At 37.7% G+C, this 16,958-nt stretch overlaps 1 protein-coding gene across 1 annotated transcript in view; it reads right to left on the reverse strand.

Annotated features, from left to right (window-relative positions):
* LOC140533818 (KAT8 regulatory NSL complex subunit 1-like) overlaps positions 1-13,700 on the reverse strand; it is a 139,572-nt gene extending 125,872 nt beyond the window's left edge. The window contains exons 1-2 of the mRNA XM_072654115.1: positions 13,644-13,700; positions 9,128-9,301 (exon numbers count right to left, since the gene is read on the reverse strand). Coding sequence (XP_072510216.1) covers positions 9,128-9,240 — 113 coding nt within the window. The 5' untranslated portion in view covers positions 9,241-9,301; positions 13,644-13,700. The remainder of the gene's footprint in view (positions 1-9,127; positions 9,302-13,643) is intronic.
* Between the last annotated feature and the right edge of the window lie 3,258 nt (positions 13,701-16,958).

Below are 16,958 nucleotides of genomic sequence, written 5' to 3' on the forward strand. Positions count from 1 at the left end.
AAATGAAATTTCACCATTTGAAAAAGAAACTTAGTTTGAGTAGGAAAGGGATCTCTACACCTTTACCTCTGTCCTTAGTGAAAAAAGCTTCTGAAACCTAAAGTACTCTACAAGTTCTCTCAGATATTTTGGTCTACAGATCAGACTCTGTCTGACACAGTATGACAACCATTCACAATCCAAAGAGACCTAAATAATTAAAGAGTCATCTAAAACAATTTACATAATCATACAAATCTAGAGAATAGAGCTGCTGATTAAATCAAACTGATCTGGCTACTTCAATTTTAGAATTCCACCCGACCTAATTTTTTACTGAAGAAACTTTACTTCTAAGCCTTGAGAAATTTTATTTTAATTGAAAAGACCATCTTGCCAGATCAAGATCCCATTTTACCTGTTTAGGGAAAAGAATACTTCCAAGGCTCTACTTGGAGAAGATTCAGTCAGGAAGGGTGGGAAAGGAAGTAGTATGAAAAAGCAAAAAAAAAAAGTACTTCCTTCACTGGCAGTCTTTAAAACATAAGTCTGATTGATATGACTTGATAAAAACTGTCCCCAATTACAGCATATCAGTCAAATGAGCTTTCTCTGTTTACTTTTAGAGAAAAAAAATTCTTTTAGATCTATTGCACTTCTGAAAGTTTAGGTTTATCTATATTAAGAACTAATGTTTATATCGCACTTTAAAGTTTATAAATTGCTTTACGTACTTTATGCCATATGACTTTCTATGTTTCTTCTATTACCATGTATCTTTCCTACAATCATCTAAGTAGGGGAGAAAAGTAAAATTTATGGAAAAATATTTCATTCTGTTGAAGTCAACTCCTACTAAGGTCTACTGCATCTTGGTGGTTCAACAGAACATTCTTTCTCACAGTTTAATAGAGGAAAGCAACTGGTTATCCAATATTATAAAGTATTTTAAAAATAACTACTTCCTTCCATTAGTATAGATACTAAATGGTTTATGTTATTTTTACCCCAAAATTCTGTCTTATTTTTAAAATGAAAATGAATTAGGAAGTATTATACTCTGTCCTTCTGAAAAACCCTTTCTTGTTTTTCTGCTATCACTAGAAAAAATGAAAAGCTGCACCTGCTCTATGTTATCAGGCACCATCTTTTCCTCTTGCCCAATCCTTTATGGTACTTATATAACACATATCAAATTTATTATCCTTTGTGTAGGATGCTCACTAATATTTGTTTTCAGAGTCAGAGAAGATAAGGCAACTAAGGAATAAAAACTGAATTAAAGCAAAGAAAATGAGAAATAAAAATTAGCTGATAAAAAAAGAATCTTTGAACAACCAAAAAAATGTACCCTATAAACGTGAACTTTTCGGTTTTTATGTCCAAAAATAAACACTGCCTTTAAAAAATATATCAAGTATATCAAATTATTTCAGACATTTAGTTCTCAAAAATGTTGGATAAAATGATATTCAGCACCCTACTTAGGGACCCAAACACTAAAAAAGATATATATATTTATAAAAATCCACAGTTGTGCAAACCAGGGAAGGTGAAATCAATAGAATAAAACTAATTTAAACACTGAATTTGGCTGCGAGTTCAACTGTAACAAGCATTTATTAAACCCTTAGCATATTGGAAGTACTATGCTCATCATCCTGCTAGGTGTCTGGAACAAGGGAGAAAGAAACCAAGGTCAGGAGAGTCAGAGAGAAGACGATCAACAATACGAAAGGCTGCTGAAAAGTCGAGAAGAAGCAGACCGGGCAAAAGGTCATGAGTGCAGTGATCGACGAAGAGCTCACTGGTTGTCCGAAAGGCAAGTAGGACCCACTAAGGCAGGGGAAAGAAGGCAATGTCCTCGGTGACGTCTGTGTCCGCTGGTGTATGTCAGAGTTACTACCACATTATCATAAAAATACTCAACTGTACACGTGGCAAGCCTTGAACCAAACCCAGTAGATGGTGTTTATTTTTAGTGTCGGTCTCCTCGTCACTGTAGGAACCAATGGGATACAAAGAAAGGCCACAACCACCCCTGCCTCTGAGAAGCTTCCATTCTAATGGAGGACACACCATGTAAATAATTAGATACATACCAGATATATCCAGAGTAGCTCAAAGGCAAGCTCAAGAAGGCAATACATTAGCAGCTGGGGAGGCTGGGAAAGGCCTACAGAACATGGTGAGATTTGAGCTGAACCTTTAATTAAATCTGGGAAACTAATTGTCAGACATGGTGGGAGGAAGGAGAGAGAGACCATTCCTGGAGTGGGTGAAGTCAGTCCAATTGTGTGAAGACAGGAATTGCAAACAGGCCAGGGTTGCTACACTGTAGACTTTGAGGGGCAGGGGGGTGGGGGGAATAAAGTGTAAAAGTACTGGAAAGGTAAGTCCGGGTAAGGTTATGAAGAGTTTTAAAGGCCAAATAGGGGCATTTATATTTCATTCCAGAGGTAATGGAGCTACAGGAGCTCACTGAAGATGAAGAAAGAATCACTGGCAGCTGAGTGGAACAGAATGGAGTGGGGAAGATACTTAAGGGAGAGAGATCAACAAGAAGGCTACTCCAAGAGTCTAGATGAGAGCTAAGAAAGGTCTAAACTACAGTTGTGGTTGTGTGAATGAAGAGAAAGGGGACATATAAGAGATACTGTGAAAGTAGAAACAAGATTCGGCAAGATTACGATATGTGGGTGATACCGAAGAGCTGAAAATGACAGATTGTAGGTGGAGGTGACTACAAAGACAGTGGTATCCTGGGGAGTAATGGCAAAATTTGGAAAAGGGAAGGTCTGGGAGAAAAATGATGACTTCTATTTGGGACACATTCATTTGAATTTCAAGATGTCCCAAAAGCAATTCATTCCACATATCTGTGCGTTCGTCCTTCTTTGCCAAAGAAGACCATGCCATCAGAGAAAGAATGACGTGACTTGCAATTGACTTTGTTTTGAGTGAGGAAGGGCTGTGCAGGTCACCAGCCTCACTTCTCCAGAGCCATCTGAATCCAGTGACCAGATACTCATCAGGATGATTGGAGATGACCCAGGATGAGGCAATTGGGGTTGAGTGACTTGCCCAAGGTCACACAGTGTCAAGTGTCTGAGGTGAGATTTGAACTCAGGTCCTCCTGACTCCTGCACTGGTGCTCTATCCAGCGCACCACCTAGTTGCCCTTCCACATATCTACTGTCAGGAGAGAGAGGCTGGATCTGGATCTATAAATCTGACAATCATCTGCATAAATATGATAGATTAATTAATGGAAGCTGATGAAATCATCAAGTCAGATAGTATAAAGTAAAAAGAGTAGAGGACTGAAAACAGAGACGTAAGGGTTATGCATGGTTAGTGGGTATAACCCGAATGAAAAAGGAGCAAAGGCTACACAGCATCAGCCAAGTGAGCGAGGACTGTTTCTGGCAGACCTAGCCCCTCACAGCAAGGCAAGGACCTAGAATATTCCCAAAGGACTCTTGAGGCAGAATGCCATCCACATCCAGAGAAAGAACTGGAACTGGAATGCAGAATGAAGCAGAATATTTTCTCTGATGTATGTTTTGTTTTATTTTTTCTCATGGGTTTCTCCCAGTGTCCTCATTCAGTTGTAGCCTTTTACACCTGGGCATGGGTTCCCTGAACAAAGACCTATGCTCTTGACTCACTGACTACCTCACTCACATCTAAACTTCTCTTGACTTCCTCACTTCAGATCCCTATTCTGTGCAAAGACAAACCTGGTAAATTAAGTTTAGGAGCAGTGTGGTGTTGATGGTAATTACAGGGTGTCTGTCTCAGGAGAATTTATATTATAATAAGTGATTCATAAGAGCCAACAACCTTACTCAAAAGAATAACAGGTATATCAAGTCTTCTAACAGGCTGATAAAAAAGGAGGTCTTGGGCCAGGCAAAACTTTTAGTAGTCCTCTGTTGGGACTGGAAGCTCAATTCCGTGTGGACAGTCTCAGGCAGGTAAAAGTGGGACTTCTAAATCTTAGAGTCTTACGAGGCCCTCCATGAACAGCGGGGGTTCGAGAAGGTCAGACTGAGCTAGCTCGGCTAGCTCGGGTATTTCCGCCTCTCCCCCGGAGATACCTGATGGGTGGAGTCTCCCTGCCCTCGAGGTCGTCCCGGATTGGAGCACACCTAGTTACCTAACAGCATGGTATTGAGATGCAAACTGTGTGGCTGAAGATTAAGTAGGAATGAGGAAGCCAGAAAGCTCTCTCTTAGCACGTGTGGAGCCAAAGAGAAAAGTAGGGCTCCCCTTCTTTTCTTTCCTTTCTCCCCTCCCCCTCTCTCCCCGCTTGTACTTCTACTTCCAATCCCTTAAGCTTAGCCTCCTTAGGAAATCTCCCCCTCTTCCTCCTAAGGAAGACCGCCCCCTGCACTTGTAACCGATTCCCTGGAATAAAGCTCAACCCCTGTTCGACTCTGGAACGTCCTTTCTCTCATATGTGCATCCGGCGTGGACAGCCGAAGACCTGGGACAGGTAGGAAAGACTCGGGTAGCCCAATACAGGCCTCTAGGCTTGGCAGTCCTCAAGTTACATCACATAAAGGTCTACTTACCCTGCTCTAAAATCTATGATCCTATGGTCCCTGGTCATATGAAAATTAGAAATACACCCCCCTAGGGTACAAAATAAACCCACACAAATCTTCTGCATTCCTATATATTAGCAACAAAGTCCAACAGCAAGAGATAGAAAGAGAAGTCCCATTTAAAGTTAGGGTAGACAGTATAAAATACTTAGGAGTCTACCTGCCAAAACAAACCCAGGGATTATATGAACACAATTACAAGACACTTTTTGCACAAATAAAGTCAGATTTAAGTAAGTGGAAAAACATTAGTTGCTCATGGGTAGGCCGTGCTAATATAATAAAAATGACAATTCTACCCAAATTAATATACTTATTTAGTGCCATACCAATTAAACTATCAGACAATTACTTTCTAGAGCTGGACAAAATAATATCAAAATTCATTTGGAAAAACAAAAGGTCCAGAATATCAAAGGGACTAATGAAAAGAAATGCTTGGGAAGGTGGCCTAGCGCTACCAGACCTCAAACTGTACTATAAAGCAGCAATTATCAAAACCACTTGGTATTGGCTAAGAAACAGAGAGGTAGACAAGTGGAATAGACTTGGCACTCAAGATGCAGTAGGCAAGGAATATAGCAACCTTCTGTTTGATAAACCCAAGGACCCCAGCTTCTGGGATAAGAACCCATTGTTTGACAAAAATTGCTGGGAAAACTGGATAACAGTGTGGCGGAAATTAGGCATAGACCCATACCTGACACCGTACACAAGAATAAAGTCCAAATGGGTACATGATTTAGGTATAAAGATTGATACCATGAATAAACTGGAGAAGCAAGGAATAGTGTATTTATCAGATCTATGGAGAAGGGAAGAATTCTTTACTAAAGGAGAGATAGAATGCATTATAAAATGCAAAATGGATAACTTTGATTACATTAAACTGAGAAGTTTTTGCACAACCAAACCCAATGCAACCAAAATCCGGAGGGATGTAGTAAATTGGGAAAGAATTTTTACAGCTAAGCTCGGGGATAAAGGCCTCATTTCTAGAATATACAGAGAACTGATGCAAATGTATAATCATACAAGTCATTCCCCAATTGATAAAGGGTCAAAGGATATGAACAGGCAATTTTCAGAGGAAGAAATTAAAGCTATCTATAATCATATGAAAAAATGCTCTAAATCACTATTGGTTAGAGAGATGCAAATCAAAACAACTCTGAGGTACCACATCACACCTATAAGATTGGCAAACATGACAGAACAAGAAAATGATAAATGCTGGAGAGGATGTGGGAAAGTTGGAACACTAATTCATTGTTGGTGGAGCTGCGAGCGCATCCAACCATTCTGGAGAGCAATTTGGAACTATGCCCAAAGGGCTACAAAAATGTGCATACCCTTTGACCCAGCAATATCGCTACTAGGACTATATCCCCAAGAGATCATAAAAATGGGAAAGGGTCCCACATGTACAAAAATATTTATAGCAGCACTCTATGTAGTTGCCAAAAACTGGAAGTCAAGGGGATGTCCATCAATTGGGGAATGGCTGAATAAATTATGGTATATGAATGTAATGGAGTACTATTGTGCCATAAGAAATGATGAACAAGAAGACTTCAGAGAGGCCTGGAAGGACTTATATGACCTGATGCTGAGTGAAAGGAGCAGAACCAGGAGAACTTTATGCACAGCAACAACCACAGTGTGTGAGAGTTTTTTCTGGTAGACTTAGATTTTTGTAATAACACAAGAACTTCTTACCAAAAAAAAAAAAAAAAAAAAATCCCAATGGAGGATCTCAAGGCAAAATGCCTGCCACACTCAGAGAGAGAAATATGGAAGTCACTCACATATTGTAGCAGATCATGTTTGTGTATGTGTATGTGTTTGTGTATCATGTTCTGATTTGTTATACGATTTCTTTCATTTATCTTAGTCTGACTACATAGCATGACTATAGTGAAAATATACTCAATAGGAAAGTATATGTACAATCTATACAGAATTGTATGCAGTCATGGGGAGGGAGGGGGGGAGTAGGGGGTAGGTGGGGGGGATAAAATCACAATTGTATGGCAGTGACTGTTAAACATTACAAAAAAAAAAAAAGAAATACACCCCTAAAATGCAGTTTCCCTTCGTAGTATGAAAGAAAACAATCTTTCTATGCAACAATACCTGAGAGAATTAATAGTTACAAACAATACTGAGCTCTAAGTATATAGTCAGTTTCTGAATTCTAACAAAACACTTCTGAGATGATTCAACTGAAAAAAAAATTAACTATTAAGAAGCATTTTGGCTAAGGACAAATACTTAATACATATGTAGGCTATAGCTAAAATTAAACACACTAGAGACCAAACAACACTCAATATTTTCCATAAACGTAAATAATTAATTTAACTGCTGTTCTGTGACGAGGACAACAAATAATTCTGGCTTTAGTTGTAATATGAACATAGTAAAACTGCAGGAAATGTAGGAATCAGTCACTTAGTTATACCATTTATGTACACAGATGTGAATGTGCATCACGGAAACAAATTGCCTTTGGCAACATTTCCTCCAAGTCCATAGTATATTACTGACTTCCATGAAAGCAGACCTTTTAAACCTCACAACTATTTCCAAATTAGGCTTTCCTCTTTTCCTCAATAGGAACTATATTTTAAAAAACACCTATGTTTAAAATATATATTTTTTGCACACTTCATATAATAATTTCTGACAATCCTTAGTAACTTTTTATCTAGATCCCTGTTTTTAACATAGTAAGGTCCATCTCATAAAGTCACTGACAAGTTTTCCTGACTATATCTTGAGTCCCTCCCTTTATCTCTGGCATGCATGTATCATTTTGAGTGGAAGAGGTTTAGTGAAGACTTCTCAGATTGTAATTCTTCTCCCAAGAGTAAGAAAGACTGAGAGGCTCAAGGTTACAATATTTTTAGAGTGGAATAATTCCATATAAGGATATAAAACTGTGTAGTACATTAGGGTCTCAGTGATTGGATAAAACTTACATAATTCTTCGATGTCTTCATTTCAAAAGGGATTGGCTAGATTTCGCATCTAGAATGTAAGATCATATTCTCAGCTAATGAGGATAATGGTCAGTGGGGAGGGAGGGACTTGTGTTAGAGTCTATATATATAATCACTGCTTTTCCTTTGTCTTTGGCTTTTCCTGGTAGAGGAATTGCCCCGCTTCTCGAGAATCGAATAAATAAACTTTCTGTCATCACTTTGAGAGCCTCTGAGTAATTAATTTAAGTAGGGAATCTTGTCATCCCACACAATATCATGAAAACATAAATGATCTCTCTTTGAAGGTACAAACTAACACTTGCAACTCCCTACCCTATCTGTTCAATACTACTAGAAGTGACGTTGTTTTTGTTGTGTTCATCCTCCATTGCCGAAGAAGACCACACAGTCAGAGAAATGATGACATGACTCGCACTTGACTTTGTTTTGAGTGAGGGAGGGCCGTGCAGGTCACCAGCCTCACTTCTCCTCCAGAGTCATCTGAATCCAGTGACCAGATATTCATCAGGATGACTGGAGATGACCCAGGATGCACTGGGAGACCGTAGGCCCTTTAGGCAGATGCAAGTACTCACTTAGGGTGAGGTAACCCCGTTCATTGAATAGGCCTGTTTAAGAGATAGGCAGGGCATGGCCCCTTCAATGAGGCAAAGAACAGAAAGACATCTGGCTGGGAGGGAAACAGCAACAGTTACTATTGATAATCACTCTTGGGCCAGGAAGGTGCCAAAGAGAGGCCTTAGGCAGGGGGCAGGAACCCCATGGTGTCTGAGCTTCACAGTGAATGAAAGTGATCTCAAAGAAGAAAATGTAACTGCTGAGGTGTTGATGGAGGAAAGGCCTCCTGCAGGAGCTAGAACGTGAAATGAGTCTTGCAAGAAGCCAGGAAAATTGAGAGGCTAAAATTAGGGGGCAGAGCATTTCAGGCACCGGCATTGGCCAGTGCAAAGATGCAGAGTGTCCAAGTATGGCACTTATTCAGTAATAGAATGTAGTAATCACCATACATGGAGTCAGAAGACCTGTTTTGGGGTCAGGAATCTGACATTTTCTAGCTATGTAACATTAGGCAAAACACTAAACCTCTCTGACTCAGTTTCCTCGTCTTCAAAATAAAACTAACTGCATCATCTGCTGGACGTTGTTACTATGAAGATCAAATGCTATGAGATACAAATATAAAGTATATTATATTAATTCCAGTCAGTATCCTTTTATTCTTTTAGAAGAGAAGCTTCTTGAAGCCAAGGTCCATGCTGCACATATCCTGATATTCCTCCTAATACCTAGCACTTAGCCCAGCAGACAGTCAACTAATACTGAATGAGTATAATTAAGTCATATATCTTTTTGCAAAACACATTCTTCTTTAGAACTTCTTTATCTCAATTAATGGCAACATTCTTCAAATGATACATGATTAAAAAAAAAACATTGGAGTCATCTTTAATTTATCAATAATTTCCCAAATCAAGCCAGTTGTCCTGGCTTATATATTTTCTCTTCATATCCTTCACATCCACTCACCTTCTACTATTACCGGTACTACTATTCAAACTCAGATCCTCATATCTTCTCACTTGTACTACTGCTATAGCCTTCCTGAACGTAGCTCCAAGCTTTTCTTTTCTCCAAACCATTCAATAGCAATATTCAGGAAGCTTAGCCATCTTAATGCATGGTTTTCACCATGTCATTCCACTGGGAAAAAAAAAATCTTCAGTACCTCTCTATTGAAACATAAATAAATTTCAAATTTGTTAGCCTAGAATTCAAAGCACTTGACAATGTTTCCAACTAACTTCTTTTCCTTTACTCACACTGAGTGACTGTGCTCTACATTCCAGACCAACTGGAGCATTTGACATCTTCCAAGCATAGTGCTGGACTTATTGTTAATTTTCCTAGTGTTGCTCATGCTGTGTCTAATGCCAAGAATGCCCACCTGTCCTGTCTCTGCTAGTTTTTGGTACTACAAATTATTGCTATGAAGATGTTGGTATACATACATCCTCTCTTTCTCTCACTTACCACCTTGGGATATCTGACTTTTATCAGAGATGTAGGATGGCAAAGATTTTTTTTTTAATTCTGTTTGACAACTTTTCATATTCTTAGCTGCATTGGCTTTATTCGTAAATATTTTTAAAATGTTAAATAATAAAACTTTATATAATAAATGGTATTTATTGTTTATTAAGAAAAAGCATTTAATTGGATAAAATAAATGTCACTTTACATAAATATATACATCAGGGAAAAGAGTTGCCTTTCAGATATGAAAGCACATGCATATGAAAAGAATATGAAAAACTTCCTTTTAAATTTCTCTAGAAAGATAAAGAAATTATATTTCTCTAGACTAAAAAGCTTTTCCAGCTTTTACTTTACCTCACATGGGTGGGATATGTTAAGGACAAAAGATCTTTCTATGAAAGTGGATTAAGGATGGTAAACTTAACTCTTAACTAGTTAAGATTATAGTCTTTCCATCCACTAGAAGTGATTGGAACCATGACCCAATAACTATGGACAATATACTCTTACATTCAGTTAATCAAGAAGTCAGTCTGCCCTTTTGCTGGTTTGCCAATCCCCACGCTAACTCAATAGGCTGCCTGTCCAAGTAAATCTCATTATCTAGGGAATGTGCAAAATTCATCCACTTTGATTTTTCGAGTGAGTATAAATAGGCGAATAACTTTCAAATGACCATATAGTTTATGAAGAAGCTTGGTAGCATTCTAGGGTTCAAGGCAATGAAAATAGAATAGAAACATTCTGGGATCTTGGCATTGACAAAGACTGTCAACTTGGATTCATATGCACGACATCCCTACAACATGAGCAAGCATCTTATTTAAACACAGGTCTTCCTGTTTTGCACCTAACATGATGTCAACTCACAAGATTACTGAACAGAGTTACTGCTGAGTTTCTATCAGTCATAGAATCTTTTCAATAGTATTTATCATTTTAATTTGTGCTTTGAAATTTTAGTATGTGTTTTGGAAGACTTTCTTTCAGGAGAGCCTTTAAAGATCCACTTTATTAGCATTTAGACTAAATGCTTTTTTGTAATCGGCTACACTAGAATCTTACCTTCTCTATTCTCAGTTAGTTATGACTATAAAAATGTGTTCTATCATAGAAATTGTCTACAAGAACTAATTCATTCCCTTATTTTCACAAAGGAAACTGCTTTTTTTTTTTTTTTGCAAAGGAAACATAATTCGATACATAGACTGTTCTCATAAAAATTCAGAGAATCAAAAAAGTAGCATATAGGTTGGTATTTACTCATATCTTTTTGGTTATTAATAGCTATGATTTTTTTATCTTTCCAACTTTTAAGTATTTCATAAACCACTCCTTAAGGGCCTTCAAAATTATGCTTCCATCATGGATATCTTCTGCATCTATCTAGTAGGTCCTGCCACTCTACCCAATTTCATTTTCTTGAAGTGAGTGATTGTTTCTCACACAGTACAATAGGTACAACAACAAAGATGGAGTTCAAATGCAGTGGTTCCACTACTATGATCAATAAGAATAGATCACTAGAAATAGTAGTCTATTTCTTCAATTTCAGATCTATCTGCTGTCCTTCTTGTTTAATCTACACATGCTCTAAGGAAAACATGGTTTACCTGTGCCTTACACAAAACCCTCCATTAGAGTTTTCCCCTTAACTGCCTTGTTTTGTGAAGCAATTGCAGGTAATTTTCTGCTATCTTCTTAAATAATGCTTTGCAAATAAATTCACGCTGTAAACTGTTATCTTTGTCTACCATATTATCACCATTTGGCACAGGCATCAAATATTTGTGGAGTGAGGAAGTTTCAGGGCTTCATTTGACTCCTGGTTGTACCAGCTGTTTAGCATCAGTTAAATGTCCCAAGAGACAGTCATAGCTGTGGGATGGATGAATAAATTGTTTCTTATTTATGGAACTGGATATTATTGTGCTGGAGGAATCTCGTGTGAGGAATTTTTAAAAAATTTTTGTTTCTATAGAGAAGGGAAGAATTTTTGACTAAACAAGAGACAGAAAGAATTATGAAGTACAAAATGGATAATTTTGATTACATTAAACTGAAAAGTTTTTGCACAACCAAACCCTATGCAACTCTTTTTGGAGTAGCTGTGAAGGGGAGTTGGGTGGTTCTACTTCTTCTACTCCACTATTTTGCCTCGTGCTTATTACTTTCTACTGTGAGGAATTCAGAAACATATGAGAGAACTAACAAGAAACGCTGGTGGAATTGTGAACTGATCCAACCATTTTGGAAAACAATTTGGAGCAAGGGGCAACCTAACTGCGCATAGCCTTTGATCTAGCAATACCACCAGTAGGTCTGGATCCCAAAAAAATTATAAAAAAGGAAAAAGGACCCACATGTACAAAAATATTTATACCAACTCTTTTTGTAGTGGTAAAGAATTGGAAATAGAGGGGATGCCCATCAACTGGGGAATAGCTGAACAACTTGTAGTATATGAAGGGAATGAAACACTATCATGTGAACAGGCAGATTTCAAAAAAACCTGGAAAGACTGACATGAACTGATGCTGAGTAAGGTCAGGAGAACATTGTACACAGTAACAGTAAACTGCCTGATGATCAACCATGATAGACTTAGTTCTTCTCAGCAATACAATGATCTGAGACAATTCCAAAAAGCCTCATGAAGGACAATGCAGATTGAAGCACACTATTTTCAATTTTTGGGTTTTTTTTTTCTCTTTGTAAGTTTCTTCTTTTACACCATGACTAATGTGGAAATGTGTTTTACATTATTACACATGTATAACCTATCAGATTGTTTGTTGTGTTGGGGAAGAGGGGAAAGGGAGAAAAATTTAGAACTCAAAATCTTTTAAAAAATGACTGCTGAAAATTGTCTTTATGTGTAATTGGAAAAAATAAAAATACTATTAAAAACAAACAGAAAAAGAGATGAAGTAAAGTAAAATAAGTTAAACCAGGAAAACTTCAGTGACTGGTCTTGGCCCCAAAAAGAGATAAAGAAATGCAGCTCTGTCCTGTCCTTGAAGGGCTGCAGGGCTCCAGCTATGAAATGTGGCTCTTGCTGTCAGATGGGGCTGCTGCGTAGGTTGATTTTACTTATCTGTTTTTCTTTTTCACAAGAAAAAGTTCTATAGGAGGAGGAGTAAGGGTGTGTGACAAGCATAAACAAGAACAACACCAAACACTTTTATCAAATGCTTTGCTACAATGTAAACTCTATCTACACTATTCCTTTATTTACCAGTCTAGTCCCTACTTTAAAAAAAGAAAGAAAAAGGAAAAGAGGTTGGCTGCGCATAATTTGTTCTTTTATCTCCTATGATTTAGTTCTTTATTCTTTTCAGCTTCTGTGATTCGATTAATATTACTTCTCCTTGTGACATAAACTGTTCTTGATAAAGCTATGAAGAATTTAGGAATCAATTTCTTTTCCAGATGTTCTCTAACCACCCTTTTAATAATATTCTAGAATTTTGCCAGCAGTTGAAGTAAAAGTCACCAGGCTAGAGTTTTCAGATTTTCCTCTCTTTCCTTTTTGAAAATCTGGACAATGTTTGTCCCTTTCCCAAACCACAGTGACTTTCTCATCTTTCAAAGATCAAAGTATAATTGTGGCTCCACAATCACGTTGGTCTCTTCTCTCCTCATTCCTATTAATAGCCTTTGAACTATCACAAGCAACTGTACTTCCATCTAGTTCCATATTTTCTTCTCTAGTCTTGAGATGCAAATTCATTTCCATACATGTCACCTCAACAATAAAAGACATGACTCTAACAGACCTCCCGTGTGCCTCAAGCACAGAATACACAGCAATAAGAATCCCTAGAGTTTCGAAGTGAAGGACAACTATTTTAAGTCTCTTCTGAAAGACTCCCCCTCCCCCAGCACATTACTTATTTCATGTATAGATATCTTAATATTGATTGTCAAACATCAAATATGCTCTGTCATTCTGATCAAGGAAAGATTATGTATTGGTAAATGACAAGGAGAAAATGATACTTACCTTCAAGTGACCCCCTTTCTTGTCAAATGACAGCCTATCATATCAACTTTCTTCCACAAAGCATGTTTGAAAACTGTAATCCACATGGAAACTTCAATTCAAAAACACACCAAGTATCAGACATCTCAGAAATCAACCTGAAAAAGTACAGAAAAAAAAGTGATTTCTTTACCAGTACTATTATAAGTAGCATGCTGCTAAAAAGTTGATAATCTTGAAACATATGCAGATGTTCATCATAGGTATTGAGTACATTTGAGGCCAGAAAATCAAAATTTGAGAAGTTCTGTCTTCAAAAGGTAGAGAAATTGAAGATAGGAACTACTATTCTGAAGCTATTCTGATAGATTTCTATTTGATAGATCTATTCTGATAGATAAGGGAAATCTTAATCTTAAAATGGCTGACCACTATATCAGGCCTAGGTAGTAGGGGAAATGGGACAAAAGGAAAAAGGGTGGCTCAGTCAGGAAAGAGGGAGGAACTAGGAAAAATTGTCGATTTGCCTGAAAGATGAGGATTTTATAAAATTATCGTATTTAATTTCATAACAAGTCTGAGAGGCAGGTATTATGGATAATATTTTCTCAATTTTACAAAAGAGGAGAGTGAGACTCGGTGACAGAGTTGCCTATGATTACCCAACAGTAAGTACTAGAGCCTGAGTTTAAACCTAAATCTCTTCTAACTCCAAGCCTAGTGACTTTTCACTACTACACACTATGGTCTAATACTGTACAATCCTATCCCTATTTTAAGACTGTCCAATTCAAACATTCATTAAACTATGTATTATAGTCAAAGTGTTGTCTATATTAGGTATTGAGAAAAAACAAAACCAGACCTCATTCAAGGAGTTTACATTCCACTGGAGGAGGAGGCAAACAACATGTACACTTTTAGATAAATACAAGACAACTTAGAAAAGAGAGCACTACCATTTGGGGAAGTCAGGGAAAGCTTGACATGAGTTATCACTTGATCTGTGTCATGAATAAAGATATATATAGACTCCAAGAGTCTGAGATGAAGAAGGAATGAATCCCAGGTGTGGCAAATGACTTCATAAATGCAAAACAGAGGGAAATAGATGAACTACAAGTCCATTTTGGCTGGGTTATACAGTAAGAGACAGTAATATAAAGTAAGCTGTAAAATACGTTACAGATAGATGATGGAGGGCCTTGAAAAACATGCTGAGGAATTTGTATGTTATCTTATAGACCAAAGTGAGCGACTGAAAGTTTTGGAAGAATGCAGTAACAGCCAGATGTGTGCCTTGTGAATATTATTTCCAAATGAATGGACGATGGATTTTACATTAAGGACAGGGGCTAATTTTTTACACGATATACCATGTGATGCTTTTTATCTTGTCAACGTTCAGGTAAATGCTAATAGGAGTTACAGTCACATGTATAATTTTCCAGTTCTATTCCCTTTAATCACAAAATCCAGAAATGTAGTAAAAACACTAGGGATTGGCCTGACAGAACTGAGTCACAAGTAATTCTGGCTAATACCTGGAACAATCACTTCAGAGTTTTCTCATTTGTAAAATAAGGATATCACATAGTACTTTGTACTTATGCTAAGTGCCTCACCCGGAGCTTTGCAGACTTTATGGTGCTGCACAAACATGAAGGTAGGAAGACTTGTCACCCCACTACAAACAAAACCAAGAATAAAGTCTCACCGAAAGCCACAACAGGGCATCAGCAACAGTAACCTGATAATAATAGTTTCATTGTTTTTAATGTCTAAAAATTTTAAATTGGAAGAAAGGAAAAACAGTCATGGCTCACTAAAGTTTCAAGACAACTAAGAAAAAGGAAAAGCTCAGGAGACTTCAACTGAAGTGGGAGTAAATTCTGGGTCCCAAAACAATCCTATGAAATTCAATTTTAACTTCAGGATGTAATTATCTTAGTCAAATCCTTCAGAGTTGCCAAGAAGTTTCAAAATGGGTGAAAAATCAAATAATTTCTAGTTTATTCCAACTAGACTAATTAACAAATGGTAAACCCATAACTTTAAAAGAAAAAAAGCTCAAGAATTTGATAGTGGAAATTAGAGACAAATAGTTTTACAATAATTATTACAGACCCATGAAGCATAATGCTCAGCAAAAGCGGGTTAAAACATCATCACTGTCGTAAGAAGCTTACCATACAACCTGTCTGCCAGCAGCTAACAACTTCCACATCTTCCCAGCAAAGAGGCCCCAGGGCTTAAGAATGCAAGTAGGACAAGATGTAAACAGCCTTCGGTGCCCACCAATGAAGACCTGTCAACAGAGCCCCCATCAGAGCAGGCCTGAATGCTGGCAAGGGCTAGTGCTAGGATCCTATTCTAATCAGCTGTCACCTCTCCTGGAAGCTGTCCAGGGTTCTATTCACCAGTGTGAGGTGTCTCTAACCTTGGAATGCTTACATTTCTATACAGCTTTGCAAGTATAAGGCTTCTTTCAAGGCAATTTCTCATCTCTTATTTCATGTGATCTTGACAAACCTAGCAAGACAAGAATCATTATGCTCATTTTATGTAAGAGGGAACAGATCCTCAAACAGATCGAGTGACTTGCCCAAGGTCACAACACTAGTAGCTGGCAGAGCCAACTCAAAGCCAGCCTGCTGCTAAGTAACAGTCTTTCCGTGACTCCATATTGCTGCCCTATCAGCGCGTTTTCCAACTCACTGCAGAGAAAGAATTTGGTGATTCTAGAGTTGGTAATATTTATACAGAAGCCTGGAATCCAAGGATGCTTCTATAATACCCGGGATAACTTTCTTAACTGATTGTTGAGAGAGGCAAGCTTTTACATGAGAAAGAGAGAGTCCCAGTGTTATTATCGTGGAAAGTAGGGGGTGAGGTGACTGATGGTGAGGATAGTCTTGAAGGAATCAGAGGAATGGCTTTGGATCCTCAGTTTTCAACAATGAAAGAGAACTGATCCCAGACTAAACTAATTAGGCTCTTGTCTGAGAATACAGCTTAAGTGCTACTATCACAGGATCATAGATTACAGGACCTCAGGCAGAGGTCATCCAATCCAACCTTCTAATTAGAAGATATCGAGGCCCAGGGAGGTTAAGTGACTTGAAGAAAAGGGATTTAAACCAAAGTCCTCTGACTCTAAATTCATAGCTCATTCTGCTGTACCAAGATATGCTAGGAAGAAAATCTAGAAAAGAAGGCTACTGCAATCTGAATATATCCATGGTTTCTAATACAGACTGTCTTGATCAAACAAAAGAACCTTAAAGTAAGAAAGGAACTTAGTGGTCAGGAAATCAAATTTTAAAAAAGCTTATT

Source organism: Notamacropus eugenii, chromosome 1, assembly GCF_028372415.1.
Source record: "Notamacropus eugenii isolate mMacEug1 chromosome 1, mMacEug1.pri_v2, whole genome shotgun sequence".
Lineage (NCBI taxonomy): Eukaryota > Metazoa > Chordata > Mammalia > Diprotodontia > Macropodidae > Notamacropus > Notamacropus eugenii.